This window comes from Carettochelys insculpta, chromosome 12 (genome assembly GCF_033958435.1).
Source record: "Carettochelys insculpta isolate YL-2023 chromosome 12, ASM3395843v1, whole genome shotgun sequence".
NCBI lineage: Eukaryota > Metazoa > Chordata > Testudines > Carettochelyidae > Carettochelys > Carettochelys insculpta.
Window position 1 is genome coordinate 19,939,330 of NC_134148.1, and position 18,899 is coordinate 19,958,228.

At 41.3% G+C, this 18,899-nt stretch overlaps 1 protein-coding gene across 2 annotated transcripts; it reads left to right on the forward strand.

Annotated features, from left to right (window-relative positions):
- The first annotated feature begins 1,182 nt into the window (after window positions 1-1,182).
- On the forward strand, window positions 1,183-17,914 carry DNAAF4 (dynein axonemal assembly factor 4). 2 transcript variants are annotated; one of them, XM_075006313.1, is made up of 10 exons: window positions 2,021-2,140; window positions 2,230-2,384; window positions 3,001-3,148; window positions 3,552-3,685; window positions 4,803-5,040; window positions 6,271-6,416; window positions 8,124-8,233; window positions 9,385-9,538; window positions 12,433-12,538; window positions 14,507-17,914. In XM_075006313.1, exons 3-10 carry the CDS (start codon window positions 3,121-3,123, stop codon window positions 14,614-14,616), a joined length of 1,026 nt encoding a protein of 341 aa, XP_074862414.1. In that variant the 5' UTR covers window positions 2,021-2,140; window positions 2,230-2,384; window positions 3,001-3,120; the 3' UTR covers window positions 14,617-17,914. The 2 variants fall into 2 exon arrangements, with proteins under 2 accessions (XP_074862413.1, XP_074862414.1); XM_075006312.1 differs by lacking the exon at window positions 2,230-2,384 and having other exon boundaries at window positions 1,183-2,140.
- The last annotated feature ends 985 nt before the right edge of the window (window positions 17,915-18,899 follow it).

The window sequence follows — 18,899 nt, forward strand, 5'->3', positions numbered from 1 at the left end:
GCTGACGGGTCTGGCTCCTAAGCAGCAGTGTCAGAGGATTCTACACACTGCCCCTTTCCCAAGCATCAACTCTGCATTCCATTGGCCAGGAACCAGGTCCAATTGGAGTGACAGGGGTAGTGCCTGCAGGTGAGACCGCTGCATGTAGCCTCCTGTCCCCCTTCTTAAGAGCTGGCCCTGCTAGGTACAGCATGGAGTCAGGACCAACAGCAAGTCCTTGTGTGCTGCTGAAGTTAAGCCCATACCCAATCTCCCAAATATAAACCTTTCAGCTCTGGCCCCACCCCAACCCCTTGTTTTAACCTACATCCCCCTCTTGTTGTTTGAATCCCTTGTGACCCCCCCTTCACTCCATGCCCTCCAGCCCTAGGCCAGAGCCCATATCCTCTCACACACTCCAGATCCCTGCTGTAACTTGCAGCCCCCTCCCGTGGCCCTTCAGCCCCACCATCAGCCTCAAGCTGCCTTCTGCACCAAAACTGCCCCACCTCGGAGCCCACATCTCCAGCTTAATGCCCTCAGTGATTCCTGTACCCATCTCCCCCCTACCCCAGCTCAGTGAAAATGAGTGAAGGTGGGGGAGAGTGAGCAACAGAGAGGGAACATGGGGAGTGGATGTATGGCCTCAGCGAAGGGGTGAGGATAGGATGCTAGTGCAAGCAGAAAATTGGCAACCCTATTAGGGGGCCAGAGGTCGGGTTGCCAGTTTTGTTTGGTTGTATTCCTGGAGATGACTTTTCCTTGAGGTGGGGGGAGCTCCATCTCCTGTCTGCCACAGGCCCTGCCTCAACTCCACCCTTACCACCAAGTCCTTGTCCTCCCTCTTCCTGCTTCTGCTTCACACCCACCCCATTCCACCCCTTCCCACTAACCTCCGCCCCATCCATCTCATTTCCTAAGAGCATCTCATGCCCCTGCTTCTTCTTCCATGGAGCTTCATGAATATTCACGGAGGGAGAGAAGTGCTGAAAGTAAAGGGAGAGTTGGGCTGCCTCTGAGTGCTAGGCACCCACTAATTTCCTCCAAGGGGCATGCCAGCCCTGGGGCACCCATGGAGTTGGCACCTATGGGACATCTTTAACTAGAGATTACTCTAATTTCTGGGGAGTCCAGGCCAGTTCTGGAGGGTTGGCAATTTGAGGTCTGAGGGGAGAGTTAAGGCCTGACTGGGATGGTTTAACTCGGGGTTGCGCAGGGGCAGTCCATGAGCAGGTACATGCCCCCCAGTGCTATGGGAGGGAGGGGCAAGGGCTGATTGGCACACTGGGGAGGGTAGAACTTCTGGGAAGTCTGGGAGATAGCAGTGGGTTGTGCCATGGGCACTCAGCAGGGGAACAGAGCGAGCTGGACCCACAGGTGCTGCCTGCTGGGGTGGTAGGACCATCAGGTCCGCATCCCAGCCTTACTAGAGCTCTGGGCCACAGAGGGGGAGGGAAGAGGGCAGAGCAGAAGTGCGGACTAGATTAGTGCCACTCCCCGTCCCGTGTCAGCCTTCACCAGTGGCCCCGGGGCTGGCTCTGCGTTGAACAAGGTTTGGAGTAGAGACCTCCTAAGGTCTCTTCCAAAGCGAATCGTCATTGGTTCTGTGAGTTCTGCCTCGGAGCCCTTCCCATTTTCCCCCGGGGCTCAGACCCTTCCTCCCTCGCCTGTGGCGAGGCGGGGCTCTCCAGCACTCCTGGCCACTCCCCTCGCTGCCTGCTTAAGCCTCGTTTTGCATAGAGCTCGCCCTCGGGGTGGGCGGCCAGTGAGATGCTCAGGACTACAAATCCCGCCATGCAATGTTCCCGTGCGGGCGGGGTTAGTGTAGAGTTCCCACAATGCAACGCTGCCCTGCCTGGGTCCAACTCCTTCCAGCGCAGACGCTCTCGTCCCATATTACGTCACCAGTTTAGCATGGGCGGAGGCCTCCCAGCGCGGCGGCTGGCTGCAAGGCCGGAAGTGGTAGGGGGAGGGCCGCAGAAAGTCCGAACCCTCCCCTAGCAACGGATGCGGGGCGGGCTTAGCGGTGGCGGCCGCCATGCCGGTCTGGGTGAAGGATTACAGCTGGCGGCAGACGGATTCTACTGTTTTCCTTTCCCTGCCGATGCGGGGGGTCCGGGTCACCCAGGCAAACATCTTCTGCACTGACCAGTATCTGAAGGTGCGGGGGCCTCTGTCCCTCTCCCCCGCTCCCAGCCTGAGCATACCGTTGCACTGTTTTCTCTACGCCCTCTTCTCTCTCCCACGCAGGAGCGGGACTGTTGAGGGAACCCCAGCCACTGCCCATCTACGTGTGGCTCGGTCTGGGCAAGGAGGCAGCGCCCCTTCCGCTTCCCTCGCTAGGAAGCCCTCCTCTCCTGTTCTGTCCACTGCCATCTGTGTGTCTCTCCTTTGCCGCTTTGAGGGTGCGAAGTCAAGTTTCCTTTCCCCTAACAAGGGCACCAGATACGACAGCCTTGTCTTTACGTACTGGGGAATGGTTTATACAATTTTAGGTTTTATTAAACTAGAACTCTTTTCTTAACAAAAAAGTAATTGGCATTTCTCCACACACTGTTGAGTGGCATTTGCACAGTTGTGCTTTTTAAAAGTACAGTGAAAGTAAGTGTACTTTGCACCTAGCGTTGTAAAGTAACATACTGTAATACAAGTTTTTGGTGTTTGGTTAATGCCATAAGTACTTGAGGCAAATAATTTGCTCCATTGCTGCAGCTCTAACTCTGTTGATGCTGTTTGGTATGTCACACTTTTTACTGTAATTTACGCTCATTTATAAATGTTAATTTTATTTTGATATTTTAATAAGAGTTAAGCTGCTGCAAATTATTTCTTGTACAGCAAATTACAGCATAATTAGTGGAGTCTCACTGTCTTATGATCTTGGTTTACTTTGACAAAACGCTTGGTAAATATTAAAAATAGACATTTGGGATTTGTTATTTACTCACAATCTGATTAAACATTTTAGTTAACAAAACAATTTTAAAATTAGTATATTGATTTGCTGTTTACGTTTTATAGGTAAGTGTTCCTCCATTTTTGTTTGAAGCTATTCTGTATGCTCCTGTTGATGACACTAATAGTACAGCAAAGATCAGAAATGAGACCATTTTCTTCACATTATATAAAAAAGAAGTGGCCATGTGGGACTCCTTGGTTATGCAACATGGTAAGTTGTCTGCTGTAGAACATACACTCTCGAGCAAAAACTACTGTTTTCTCTTGATGGTTTTTGTTCTTCTTGAAAGACCAGGAAATATGTAAGTAATCTCATTTCACCATTATTTGTTTACTTTTTCCATTTTGCATTATAATTATGTTTGACAGTGGAAACAATTAGCTTGACTTTGGTTGTAGTTGCCTTCTGTGTCTTATATTGTGCAATGTTTTGCTGGCAAGCTCTGTTGACAAGCACTAAAATCCAAATTGTTCTTTGTGAGAATTAAAAAGAAAAAACATTTCTACAGATTATACATCTTGTAAAACCTTGCTCTGATACAATAACAAGAGAAATTGTATTTCCCTGTACACACAAACCTTAGTCTTGAATTTCCCAAATTATTTTCTTTCAGCTGACAAAGAGATGATGCAGAAGATAAGAGAGAATGCTGTTGTAAAAGCCCAAGAGAAGGCAAATGAAGAGGTAAAATCAAAAGCTGTTACAAAACAAGAACACAAAAAATATGCTCTGGAGGAAACAATGAAGGTAAATTTATTTGTTACTCTACAAGAATTAAATACTAGAAATATAATCGTAAATAATTGCCAACCAGTCTGACAGGTTTAGGGTTAAACACTCTATTTAATAAAAATTACTACTTTTGAAAAGTAATTGACGTGGCAGAAGAGTTTGTGTAACCATTAATTCCTCCTTTACTACTACTACTTTGGGTATATCCATTGCCAGTACTGGAAACTACACTGAGAAGAAAATTATGTGCAGTGTGAAAAAACTAGGACTGTCAGCATATCAATTTTGAACTGATTACTTTGGTGAAATCAGGCAGATGTTGGTGGTCCTTGGTAAATTGTTTAAATGGTTACTTACCCTCACTATCAAAACTTTATAGTTTTTCAAAGTATAATACACAGAATCTTAGCACTTTTAAGATTGCATAAGCAGGAATCACGTTCAGCATTGGGAAAATGAAAGTATTTTTGAGTGAAATGTAGCAGGTGTTCTCTGTGAGCAGCTAAATTTCATGAGAATTGGGAAATTATGACAATTTTGAACCGTGAAATACATTTTCTTATGATACTGAGTTGGAATATATAAGTATATGGGGTAAGGAACACTTTCTTTCTTGAATATTGCAATAGGATCATTTGCAACCAGAAGTGAATCAGAGACTCCAAAGGGATATACCAACTCACTTAGTAAAGTATTCCTAAGTATCCCATTGCAGGAGTGGTCCATTACTGAATCAAAGGAAAGAGTGTTACATGCTAAGCTTCTGTGTGTTCTTTGGGAGTCTCCTACCAAGTACTTTAAAGCAGTCCAAAGTGTGAAGAAATTGCAGGCTCTTCAGAATAAGAAAACTCAATGAGCATTACACTTTCCTACATTTTCTAAGTATGCATGTCTGGTAATGATATTAAAAATAGATTAAGGCTTATGTTTTAATAGCTCTGTGAATTATGGTAAGTGTTAATGTGTTAATCAGTTTCCTTTTCCAAACATTTTTCTAGAATCCTTCAACTGTATGTAATGTCACATTTTAATAATGGTGTTGTGTAGAATTAAGAAGGTATGTATGCGCTCTTCCTTAGCTGCTTATTTTCACCAAACGTTATAAATTCTGATAGTTCTGCAATTCAAACAGCTAGAAGAAACAGAGAGAAAAAGAATTGAAAATCTGAAAGAAGAGGAGCGAAAGAAGGTAACTGTGGAGCTGGAGATATGGAAAGAAAAGCAGAGAAATGAAGAGAAGCAAAGGATACAAAGTGAAGAGAAAGTATGTCAAGAAAGGAAACGAATAGAGGAGAAGAAAAAGCAAGAAATAAATAAAACTGAAATTCTAAATGCAGTATCTTCTAAGACTAGATGTACACCTACAAGAGGTAGTATTTGTGGAATAAAGTTTTATGTTTTTCTTACAATATATAGATGGTATTGTTAATTAAAATTCAATTTTTAAACCAATCTCGAGATTTCTGATACAGTAAACCCTTCATTTAACAGACTGATAGGGCGGGGACGAGGGGTGTCCATTAAAACTGAAAGCTCATTAAATAGAGGGTTTACTGCCCACCCACCCATGCCAGGCTTGCCCAGCCACCCACACCCCCCAAATGCCTGAGACTCGCCAAAGGAGCTGCCACTACTGTAGGAGTCGCTGGAGCCTGCTGCCATGGCTGAAAGAGCTGCCACCGCTGCTGGAGCTGCCACGCACTCCTCCCACGAGAGTTAGGGCAAGTATAGGAGTGCTGTCTGCCTGTGTATGCATACCTACCCCTGGTGGGAGGTGGTGCTGGTCCAGGCTGCTGTGGTGGGCTGAGGTACAGTGCACACAGGAAGTCCCTTATTTTGCAGGGGGTGAGAGAGAGGATGGGAAAAGAGAAAGTGAGAGAGCGTGTGGAGGGCAGGCTGTAGGATTTTACGGACCTTGATTAAGTGGGCTTCGGGAACAAGTCCACAAAACTGGGGTCTGTAAAATCAACGGTTTACTGTACCTTCCACGTTCTTAGCTAGGTAATATACTGAATTAGTTACTCTGCCTTTTTGACTCAAATTGGTTTAGTCTCTTGTTTACTTCCTGTCAATGTGCTGAGTCAAACATAAAGGCAGATTTTGATTCTTAGCATTTTTATCCTTTTGTTCCTCCTGAGCCCTTCAACAAAATGCTGTCTCTTTGGTGAGAGTACGAGGAGGTGGCATTGTTCTTCGTTGCAAATAATACAAAGTTCCTAATACAAGCTGAAGTGCCCCATAACATTAAGTGATATTCAGTGTAAAATATATTGCAAAATGATTGGGTGATTTCTGCATATACCCTTCAGTGTAAGCCCCCATTTTCCAAACTCTAACTGTATCTAAAATTCATATGAAAGTCAAATTTTACAAAGATTTTGTACATCCCACAGAAATTTTACATACTCTGATTTTATTTGCGTATGACAATATTATCAGCTTCTATAAAACAGAGCTATTAAATATTTTTAGAGCTGTTGCTTCAGGACATAAAACTTGAGGTGTATTTCTACTTTGAAAGCTCTGAATTAGCTCTACTTGGAAATATGATGGGAAAAGAGAAATGGAAAAATAAATATTTCTGTTTTAATTTTTTGTAGCTGGTAGGTCTGGAAATATATTTTCAGAGAAGTTAAAAGAAGAATGTTTCCCTGCTCCTCGATCTGCTGGTACTATTGAAATTAGTTTCACACCTCGGGTATTTCCTACAGCTCTCAGAGAATCCAGAGTAGCAGAAGAGGAAGAGGTAAGTTTTGTTTTCCTGATCGCAAGCATACTGTCACTGCACTCAGAGGTGCTTGTGCTGTTCGTTCATGTGGCTGAATATAGTCTATGATATTGAATCGTTCAATGCTTTACTAAACCAAGCAGGGAAGCTCACAGTTTGGTAGGAATATTGCTGGAAATAGAAACTTACATCACTGTCTTATTCCTGACATAAGACAAATACATCTTTACCGATCTTCCAGTTATTTCCTGAAGTTGTATGTACTACTTTTATCTTCCTCTGTTAAAATTTGTTTAAACTAGAGATATTGTGAACAATTAATGGTCACCTCTAACTTAACTGAGGTGTGATTATATTCTATCCTTGTGTAGTGATGGTGATCCACCTTTCGTTTAAGGTATTTATATGCCTTGTTATCCATTTCCTGTGATTGTAGAGTGCAGGGTGCTGGCATCCTTTGTATATGTCTTGAGGCTTGTTGTATAAATTCCAAGTTTATATTTCCTATGTGTTTATTGATGAATATGTGTAGCTTGCTAAATTAATTTGAAAAGTAAACTATTCTATATCCCTGGCCACTTTTTCCAATACAGCTGAACTGCAAATTGGACCTTTAGTTGTATTGTGTATTAAGAGTATTATGGTAGGGAAGGCAGGACTATAAATTGAAATAATTCATATTACATTTTGATCTGAGAGAGTCTTAATTTCATAACTGTACAAAATTATTGTACTATAACTATGGTCCTAAAAATTCATGGTATTCCAAAAATTGTGGCTCCCACAATATTTTGTTTCCTTTGGCAATAGGAGCCGCACAAAACACAAGGCTGCCAGTGGGAGCCAGTGCTGTGGGCAGCCCTGTGTGGCAGATGTCTGCTCCAGGCAGCTGACAACTGGTGCCTCTGCTCTTTTTGTGATGGTGGAAGCTCCTGCTGTCGTCCCAGCATGCTGATAACAGGGGTGGCAGTTAGTGGAAGATCATGGAAAAATAATTATGGAGCTTATAACTTTTCTGTGACCTTTTTTCTAATGGCTTGTCCACTTGCTCAGCTGCAATTTTAGGACAGTCATCCCTGGATTCAAGCGGGGTTTTAACAATAATTACTTACTTTTTAGACAGCGAAAACCTGAAAAGATGTCAGTTTCCAATTGGTTACTCAATCTTATTTATGTTAAATATTAAGCTAAATGTTTCTGACTAACTCATTTTCGCTTCTGAGGAAATTATGCAGATTTACAAAAATAGCTTGTTTTTATTTTAAACAGCTGTAAAGAATACATCTTTATAGTTGAACTACATACCAAATTTCACTTTGCATAAGATGGAATGTGTGTTATAAGTTATGTTCTTTTGTGCGGTTAAGATATCCATCTAGGTGATTTTTTTTTTTTGAAGTAAGTTCATAATTTTCTTTTGAACTCAGTTGGATGAACATTGATGCATTCTTCTTTATAATCATGACAAACAAACAAACAGTTTAATAGTCAGGCAATATTGTACTGTTACTGCTCATTTAGAAATAATATATATGGGAAAACTTAGAGTTTTGCTGATCTTGAAACAAAAACTAGGTATTTTTAAAATAAATAAAATAAACAAAATAAAGAAATATTTTGTGGGTAAGTAAGTGAAATGACGAAAGCAAAATAAAAACACAAATCTTCAAAAGTAAGTCCTCTAGAAACAAAATGCTAACATGTTGCACATATTTCCTACCTCAGTGGCTGCATAAGCAAGCAGAGGCGCGTAGAGCAATGAGTGCTAATTTTTCTGAGCTGAAGGATTTAAATGAGGAGGAGAAGAATCCAGACTGGCTTAAGGACAAAGGAAAGTGAGTTAAACTCATTTTATGATACATTTACAGTTATGTATCAGAAACCTAATTGGTGAATGAATTATTTTTAGGAAATTAAATGCTGATACTAATTTTTAGTGTAGAAAATGTTAGTTTGTCTGTTACCCTTCCAGGTAAAATATTATTTCCCATAACTGTTTGCACTAGATGATTTACAAATAATGTGTACACCACATCTTTAGTTTTAGAACAAATGCTTTAAAGTGAGAGTGTGGCCTAGAGAATAGTGTATTGCAAGGAATTCTTCCAAATTCAGTACAACAGGCCTGTGAAGTCACTGGCCTGCTTAGGCCAATCACTTCCTTCCCTGTGTCCATGTGTAAAATCGGAACAGTGATGCTGACCTGCTTTGTAAGTCTCAATGATCAATGGATAAAAGTTCTATACAATAACTAGGTGGTTTGTTGTTGTTGTTACGAGCAACTCAACCTACTTCGTTTATTCAAGAGACGATTAAGAGGGGACTTGATTGCCGTCTAGCAGTGCCTACATGGGGAAGAGATTCCTAATAACAGATGGGTGCTTAATCATTCAAAGTAAAAAATCCAGTGGTTAAACTGAAGCAGACACATTTGGACTAGACATAACTTACAATTTTTAACAGAGGGTAATTAATTAATAGAACAGTGTGCCTAATAGTATGGTGAGTTCTTCAGCATTTGAAGTCTTTATATATCAAGACTGGGTGTCTGTGTAAAAAAAAAAAAAAAAAAAAAAAAAAATGTGATAAAGCTCAGATAGAAATTATCAGCTTTACATAAGAAGTATTGGGAGTCTTGTTGCTGAGGAGTTTAGACTAGGTGAGGAGTATCTTTGAGAAATCTGGCATTAAACTCTGTTAGAGTGCACTGTATCTGGAAATATGTCCGGCTTTTTGTGTTCTTCAATGCTGCGTTGCCCTACTTAGTCTTAAACTTTTGTCAGTGTGGCTGCCAGAATGCAATTTGAGTAGACAAAAGTTACATTAATATGTCATTAAAAATGTTATAAATGATCAGTTATTAACGGAATTGTTTCTCAACTTGTTTGAAATGGTTAGTTGGGGGCAAGTTGCTTACAATAGGTAGGCATTGTCTATTGTATTTTGTTTCTCCTTGTTTTAAAATGTACTTTCAATGTATTTTCAGCAAAATGTTTGCAACAGGAAACTATCTGGCAGCTGTAAATGCCTATAACTTGGCAATTCTGTTAAATAATAACATTCCAGCGTTATATCTGAATCGTGCTGCTTGCCACCTTAAATTGAGAAACTTGCACAAGACCATTGAAGACTCATCTAAGGTATAAATATATTACACATAAAATAGATTTTTATAGCTAATCATCCCCTTAGGACATGGATATGATATTAAAACAACATATAGATTATTTTTTGTGTCAAGCAAGCATGTAAATAGTGTGGACCTTGTATAACACCTTAAGTTAGATAGTTGTACAATGACATATCAACATTTTGGATTATTCATCCCAATGTTAGATAAAAATGACTATTAAATGGTTGGATAAAAGGAGGACTAATGATGGTTTCAAAATGTTATGTTTATGCAGTGTAGTCACATGTTGGGATTTGATAGCTACAATAACTCTATTTTTAATAAAATCTGAACTGATATACACTACCTCTTAATGTCCTCCCATTTAGTATTTTTCCAATGTTACGCCCTGGTCTGTTAGTGAATATGCTCATTTGAAATTGTGTGATGCTCTCTTCTAAGTTGTTGCCCTGTCCACTGCTTGCGGGATTCTCCAGAAGAGCAGCAACTTTATAAGGGAGCATTGCACAACTTCATGGCATGCTGCGCCCCCGCCCCCCCCCGCCACATCCATTTGCTCCCCTCCACTCCCAGTGCCTTCCAGCTGCAAGTGGGTCACGTGGATAAGCATCTTCCACTTCTCTCCTTCCTCTGCATCCTGCTGCAGGAATCAATTTTATGAAGACTTCCAGGAGGCTGGGGAAGGAGGACATAAGTGCTCTAGGGAGGGGGTAGAGTAGAGGCCAGGGAAAGGTAGGAGGAGGAAGGCCTGGGATGGTGCAGTAACAGGATTTAGCACTGCCTGGCAAAGTCTGCACCAGAGCCTGTTCTTGTGAGGAGAAGCTGTTCCTGCTGCTCAAGGCACTTCATAACCTTCCTGCCTGCCTCATTGTCTGTCTGCAGTGGGGTAAGACAGGCACCTTTTGGCATGTTTGTGAACACACCATAGTGTCCATCCCACCACCTAGCAATTCAGTTACTTTGTGTCCCAGCTCTCACCTCCCTCCTCAGCTCAAGAATAGGGCACTACACCAGTGCTTGCAAGGTCACTAGCCACTTAAAAAGCAGCTGTGGGGGGCGGTGCAGCAGGGCCTTGCCTGGCTGTCTTGTGTCTGAATACAGTTGTTTGCACAGTGTCTTATTCCCTTCTCCCCCTCTGCTGAAGTGGGAGAGGAACACACAGGCAAAGCAAGTTACAGTAGTGGAAAGAGCAGCTCCTTTGCCCAAGTTCATGAAATGCCTGGCTAATGGGCAGTAGGGCTGCTCTCTGGGTACTGACCTCTGCTGGCTGCCAGACCAGGGCCCCAAGGTAGGAAAGCTCTTCATGGTTGCATTCAAAGCAAAACATTAATCCAGATGCTTCCTCAAAGCAGCTGGATCTGCCACCCCCACCTGGACATTGTTGGGGCAGTGTCTACACACTGTGATGCTCTCATGTCCGGGGATGTCTTCAGACATATCCAGGAAGCATTTCACCTGCCTGGGGACTTGGTTAGTTAGCAGGGCGCTGCGCCTGTCTCAGAGGAGCTGTCCCAGGGTCATCCATTAGGCTCAGCTGGGTTTATCCTGCACTGAGAACTGCCTGTAGCTGCAGCAGGAATGGGGCACCTGGACCTCTGTGCAGCTTCTTCTGGGTTCTTGCACTCTGGGGAGTCCAGCAGCAAGTGTGTGGCTGTTCAGATGCTGGGCAGCTCCCCCAGTTGGATACTCAGAATCCACCCCGACAAGAAGCACAGACCTGCAGCAAACATTATTCTCATCTTATTATTGTTTGTTTAGAACTGTTTACAATTTATACTTGTAGTCAAATTGTTTAATTGTTTATATAATGCCTTTTTGTCTGCCCCCCACCCAAAAACCCTTTAAACTCTATTATCCCCCCCTTCACTCCACTTATATGAATTCTTACGGGGAAAACTTTTTTTTTGTCATTTCACTGAGTTGAATTTTTTGGGAACATAACTACAACATTAAGCAAGGAGTCACTGTACTTTAAAAAAAAAAAAAAAAAAAAAAGCTTCTAGTGACAAAGATTTATAAAATATTCTGAATAATTTTATAATCTGTTAGGTGGTTCTGCACCTAGTATGAAGAATTAAAACAAAAATTCAAACCCAGCGCTCGCTCGCTCGCGCTCTCTCTCTCTATCTATAAAAAAGGGCTCTTAAAGGAGTATGAGAAGTTCTCAGTAGTTGATCAAGCTCTGCTTGTGGAAAGACCAAAAAAAAAAAAATCTGTTACCAAATTGTGGTGAAGCACCATTAGCTTTTACTTGTGGAATGAGAATAAAAAAAACCTTGATGTATGGATATTTTGAGAAAAAAAATGGGCTGCAAAATCATTGTTTTGAATTAAGCACTTTATGAGGATCTGAACTTGTTTTCCTAGTGACTGCGTTAATGAGAGCAATATTTTGTTTTTAGCATAATTAGTAATATTGTCCTATGATGATAGAATATATTTGCAGTTTACAAATAATCATTAACACATTTTGCACCATTCTAAGATCCAGACTTCCTATTTTGGGACAAGTTGCATTTGTAAAACTACACTTGAATTTTCACATCTGCAAGGAAATGGTGAACTGTGTTATACCACAAACCATATAATTAAACAAGAATGATTTTTTTTTGTGGGTGGGAGGGAGGGATAGCTAGCTAGCTAGCTCAGTGGTTTGAGCATTGGCCTGCTAAACCCAGGGTTGTGAGCTCAATCCTTGAGGAGGCCATTTAGGGATTGGGGCAAATTGAAGTCCGGGATGGTGCTTGGTGCTGCCAAGAGGGCAGGAGATTGGACTAGATGACATACAAAGGTCCCTTCCAGTTTTAGGAGATGTGTATCTCCATTACATTTATTTATAAATGAGAAGTTGGGCCACAAAAAATCTGTCCCTAAATATCTTGTGTATATTTATTTGTAAAGGCACTAGAATTACTGATACCACCTGTTCCAGACAATGCTGATGCTAGAATGAAAGCTTATGTGAGGCGTGGGACAGCATTTTGTGAGCTGGAATTGTATGTTGAAGGTAAGAATTTAGACTGTCTACAAATGCTTATGCATATGTTTAAAATTACATGTGAGTAATCCTATTAGGATCAGTGGAGTTATTTATATGCTGATATCTTTTCAGTATTGTTACCATCAGGTTTAAAGAACTTTTGCTTTTATTAAGATACATATATGTGTAATGTAAAAAGACATTATAGTGTTATACCCCAAAGTGAAAAATCTTAAACTCCTAAAGGCATAAATATGTAAATTCACTATTTGCTCGTGAAGTCATCAGCAACATGTCTTTTTAAAACATTATTTTTATTCTGAAATCATACGTTTTTGATGGGTGAAATATTTTTTTGGTATTTTTGTAGAAACTCTCTAATAACAATGCTCATCTATCAAGCTGTATTATACCATACCTATCTCACAAGGCAGAGTTAATAAAAGAGAGAAGATGTGAGGCAATTTTTTAAAAAATGTCACTTTAAATTCTTATTTCTTCTCCTCTGTCTATGTCCTCTACTTTTGAATTGCTTTCTTGGCTTTTTTTGTATCCAATTTGAGAGTATATAAATCTTTTTACCCCTTACATCTGTTTTATAATTTCCTTATTTCCCCCCTGCACTCATTATGTCATTTCAAAGTACTTTATTCACAAGTTACAGCTTTTTCACACTTGCAGTTCTATTGTTAAAACTTCTGTCAGTAAGAGTGTGTGTGAAAATAACACCCTGGACAACACATTTCATTGACAAAAATGCTGGTTGGCAGAAGAGTGGTAGTGGCGGTTTAATTTTGCTGGTAGGAGAGCTCTCTCTCACCAGTAAAAAGCAGCTATGTGGGAAACGTTGACTGTAAGTTTTATAGTGTGTAGACATAACTTCAGTTTTCTTCTTGGATTCTCAGCTTTATGCCTTCCTACATCCTTCTCCTCTTCAAAATTCACTTCTTCCAGAAATCTTCCTTACTGTCTTCTCATCAATAATCACTGCATCATTGCTCCTCTGAACAATATCTGTGCCTATTCCTCTTAATACCCGAATCCTGCAATCAAATCTGTTGTCCGTACCTGTATGCATATCAAGTAACTTCAGGGGAGTACCATAGATATTCAAGTCTCTGTGTGTGAAGATTTAATTGTAGGTTTGCAGCTGTAGGGTCTTTCGGGCAAACATTGTGACTGTTTGCAAACCACCATGTGAATATATAAAAAGTTCTGTTAATGATTTAGAATAATGTTTAAAGTTTTAATAATAGTCTAAGCTTTTAATATATTTGTGAGATTTTTGTTAAAGTTTTTAGTCTTATGAAAATATTAAATATTTGCATACAACTCAAAAGTTAAAAAGATCATATGTTGATCTGCTTCAAACCCCATTTAGCAATATTATTTGAATTTCAAGCCCCCTACTTTTAGGAGCATATAGCTTTAGGAAAATTATTTCCAACTACAAGTTGAACTTCTCTTGTCCAGTATCCTTGGGATTTGACCAGTGCCAAACCAGAGAATTTGCCAAACCACAGGAAGTCAATATTGTAGTGAGTGGGTTCTCTTTGTTTTTATTTCACAGAGGCAAATAAATAGAACCACACTTGCAGCACTGCTTAATAATGTGTGACTCTGCTGATACAACAAAGTGTTAGTGTTGTTACACAATTCAACTGTATGGGCATAAAGAATTACGTAGAAATAAAGCATGAAAATGCTTATGTTTAGCAGCATTACCAGCACATCCACTGCTTGCTGGTTTCTTAGAAGACATTAGGGGAATCTAGAAATAAATAATGCAGGACACTGAGAACCAGGACTGGTGGCTGTAAGGAAACTTTATGGGACCATGGGGTACTTCACTATACCATGATAAGCGGTTATCTGGCTAACTGAAATCATGATGGATCACGGATGTTGCCGGACCAGAAACATCCAACTAGAGAGGGTCAAACTGAAGGTTAAAAGTATAAATGTTTTATAATATGCTTGCTATATTAATACTAGGACTCCAGGATTACAAAGCTGCTCTCAAGATTGATCCTACAAGTAAAACTTTAGAACAAGATGCTGAGAAGATTCAACATATAATTGATGGAACTGCACAAGATCCTTAACAAGGGAAAGAATCAGCATGGGTGTGTTTAACAAGCTGGAATCAGAAATTTCAAATTCTGCCTGAACTAGTGGCGTCCACAGACTTTACTGCACTTACCACAGCAATTGGGTAAAAGAGAAGATAATTCTCATAAGAACTACTATAACTTGAGTAAATATAGTGCAGAAGGTGCATTAATAATACACATTTTATTTTCTTACCTGTTTTCCAAAATTGTCCTTTGTTTTCTTTGTATAAAATATTCAGGCTAGCCAATAACAGAACATAAATTTCTATATTTAAGTTCAAAGCTGTTTTAACTAAACAAGTGTATTCTCATTGTTTTTTGAAACAAGTTCAATGGATATGGTTAATCAGCATTAGCCACGTTCATAGTTTTGCTACCAAGGTTTCACTATGTACTAATGTAGAAGGGAACAGCCATGAGAACTGTTGTGAAATCAGAAGTCATCCAATTAGAAATATTTCACACAGGACTGGAAATTACATAGTGCTTACATTTTGTAGACTGTGCCCAAACAACTCTAAAACACTTCCTGAAAAAACTGGAGCCCAACTATTTGGATATGAATGCTATGAAATTAAATGGTCTCATTTTTCACTTGCTTAGCATGAGCAGCTCCCATTGAAATGTATGTTTTCAGAGGCTGGTGCTTCTCAAAATCAGGCTAAGTATTTAGGAGCCTAATTTTGCACACGGGGACTTAACATCAAGTACATGCCTAGAAAACCTTGGTTTGTGGGAGGGTTAATATAATTTTTTTAAAATGCAGTAAAATATTATTTGTGTATAAAGTAATGTATATTAAATGTTTTTAATCCTTTCAAAAATATTTGACATGTTGATTGAAGTGACCAAATGGTTATAGTGCAATTATAATTTTCTCCATAGTAATGCATTTTAAATGAAAAACAGCAAGTCTACTGTTGGCTAAATACATCTGTAGAACTTCTATTTCATAATGGCAGTGAATTTTGTTGAAGGGTCCTATTAATGGATCACTTAAACCTGTGGGGCTCTAAAATTGCTGGGTAGACGTTTGGGCTTGGGTTGGAGCCTGGGCTCTGTGTAGAGAGGAGTACATGTGATTGTGGATGTGCTGGGGAGAGCTGGATAGGAGCTTGACTGGCTCTGTTTGAGACTAGAGAGCACAACAAAATATGGCCACCTTCCCCAGTAAAATCAAGATGGGCATCCCTAAAACAAGGAATGGAAGAGAAGCTGAGAACCAGTCATGGATCCCTGATTTTTCTTCAGCCCCCATGCAGGTAAGCATGCAGGCTGCCTCAGTTTATGCCAGCTCTTTGTGGTTCTTAAGGGCTGCATCTCAGCTCAGGGACCGGCAAAATATGTCCCTGACATTTCCTGTCAAGGCACTGAGTCCAGTCCATGGATGCAGCGGGGAGTCTCAGGCACCCTCCTGCGCACCACTCAGAAAAGCAGCTGTGGGATCTTGTTCGTTTCAATGGCTGTCATCCTGGAAGGAGGGGGAGAGAGGCTTCAAGCATGGCCTGCACCCCCACCACAGTCCCACTGGGTGGTTTCTGGCCAGTGGAAATTTTCTCATTGAAGAACCCTTCTCCTCCCCTCAGGCTTGAAGATGCACCCGGCCCCTGCCAGCAAAGTCAGGTGGGATGCTGACCAAGAGTCACACAGATAAATCTCCTGTCCAGAAGCTGCCTCTGGTGTCTCTGCCCTGCTCCCTGCAGTCCTCTCCTCCCCCATAACCTAAACTTTCTGCCCCCTCCTCCTTCCAGACCACACACAACCCCAATCTTCTGCCACTCCTCCTGCACACATGGTCCCTCCCACACCCTATGCGCCAATCCCCTACTCCAGGTCACAATTTCCTCTTGCCCTCAAACCCCTGCACCTGCAGTGCCCTTACCCAGTGTTAAAAATCTCTTGGTAGGGGTTTTTTGACGTCCCTGCCCTCGGGGTGTATTGCAGGGTCACCTCCTATGTGTGGCTGCGCTTATCACAGGCAAATCATGAAGTTTTTACCTCAAAAACATTGTTAGAAATGGGTTTACTTTTCAAACCACCACATGTCCATTCACTTACATTGAGGGAATGACTGTTGGAGCCCCCAATGGTCACTTATAATCCAGTCATGCCTGAGTATTAATGCCATTACGGAATGAATTTACCTGTGAAATCATGGATGAACTCATACCTATGTAAATATACCTGGAACATTCAGAAGTCCAGCGGACCACAGGACTGAAGTCCTCCAATCAGGTCCACTTAGAACTTCGGGCTTCATGAATATTAATAAGAAAGCTCTATAAAAGAGGGCGCATACACGGGTCAGGGCACTGGAGGAGTGGAGTTGGAGACAAGGGAAGAGAGAAGAGGGGAGAAGAGAAAGGAAATGAAATCACTTGGCAGCACTGAGCTTTGCTTCTGCCTGCCAGCTGAAAATCACTTGATGTGCGGTGTCGAGCTTTATCTCTGCCCACCATTCAGAGAGCTGACATTTGGTGTGCGGCGTCGAGCTTTGTCTCTGCCCGCCATTTTTAAATCACTGAGAAGGACGTCGAGAAACCGGACATGATTTGCAGTGAGTGGCTCCTGCCCCTGCTGACTAGTGGTCGAACTGGCCTCCCTTCAGGGAGGTACTGCGCCCTAGTTAGCGTGCGAGGCAGTACAGCCCCACTGTTTCCATCAAGGGAACTGGTCCTGCAGGAAAAGAATTTTGGCCCAGTTTCCCTCATATCCTTTACTACCAATTTGTGTCCAATTATTACTTATCAATACTTTACAAAGACTTCATAATTCTTTAACTTAAAGAAAATTTCTGTAAATAGTGTTAGTATAAAGGGAGATAAGTATAGGATAGTTTAGTATTGTTAGGTATAAGTATAGGATAATTAGTATCGTTAGGGATAAGTTAAGTTTTTAGTATTGTTAGGCATAAGTTAGGACAATTCAATGTGGTGTTGTACCCAAATTAAAATTATATAACTTAATAGTTTTGGGAGGGAGTAGCACCCCATCAAACTAATTCTTTGAATAGTATCAAGTGGAAGTAGCGCCCCACTTGATCTAGTCACTTAATCAAAAGGTTCAGTAGGTAGCAGGGCCCTGAACCAATTTAGCATCCTTAGGGGTTAGTTACTCTAAGGGTTAGCTATCAAGTCAAGTCTGGTTTTAAACATTGTTACTTTGACACAATGGCAGCATGGCAGCACCTCAAGTCTTGTCTTATGTAAGTATCAGTTGTAACTTAATGTAATTGTATGTCACTTTGTGTAACCGTGTTAATGTGTGTACAACAAACTCAAGGGCTATAGGATTTAAATAATAAGGAAAATAAACTATATAGTTAGTTTTAACTGGCTTGTCTGGGCAGTCATCATTTGTCTTTGGACACATGGTAAGTGTAGTGAGTTGTAGAGTCCACCTGATGCCGTCTCTGGTATTTTACCTGTGCAACAGCAAGCATCTGTGTATACCTCCAAATTTGGTATAGTATTCATTTTTTTTAACCACACACCCACCTATTATTTGGTCTAATTGGCCATACATTTATTTTTACTAAAAAGATTTCACCAAAAGGGGAACTGTACGCAACAGCGGCACAGATTACCGAGGCATTATTAGCGCCGGTATCTGATCCTCTCGAGGGGCCCGCGAGGTAACGGGACTCGGGAGGTGGAGTTCGGTACATGGGGCTGGCGCTTGCGCGCTTTGTTGTCGACACCCATGTTACAACTGCCTCCTTCACCCAGACTCTGTCCCAGAACCCACACCCTCTCCTGCATCCCAGTCCCTTACCTCAAGTTCCCTTCTGTACCCAGCCTTCATCCTGACCCCGCACCTCCTCTATTAGCATGGAAGAATGCAGCTCTCACTTTCCAAATCCTTGGAGTAACTTACATTATTGCCCATTCCTGTCCCAGTTGGGTAAAGTGAGAGCACATTGAGCTTCAGCCACTTTTTCCTTGTTCCTGAGATGATCCTTCCCATTCTGGCATGCTTCCATAATGCTGTGAAGGAAGCACTGAAGCAGGTTACACTTTTTCTATGCCCCATGAGGATTCTCCCATGCCTGGAAAATCCTGAGAGGGTATGTGAATGGTTTGTGTTCCTTTTATGCTATAGACATTGCTCAAATGGAGTGGAACAGGACAGAGAATCTGCCCCTAAAGTACTGATTATAGCCCTTTGACTTGTTTGCAATAAACCTTGGCCCTTAGGCCCAAAAAAAACACAGACCCAACTGGGTCTATTAATGTGGGTTGGGATATGGTTATACTTTAAACTTTTGATTGTTG

Excerpts from the sequence above, each read along its gene's own strand:
- DNAAF4 (XM_075006312.1), top strand. The coding sequence starts at position 2,018 with ATGCCGGTCTGGGTGAAGGATTACAGCTGGCGGCAGACGGATTCTACT. Across the intron at positions 2,141-3,000 it reads GCACTGACCAGTATCTGAAG|GTAAGTGTTCCTCCATTTTT; the intron begins GTGCGGGGGCCT and ends TACGTTTTATAG. Across the intron at positions 3,149-3,551 it reads CTCCTTGGTTATGCAACATG|CTGACAAAGAGATGATGCAG; the intron begins GTAAGTTGTCTG and ends ATTTTCTTTCAG.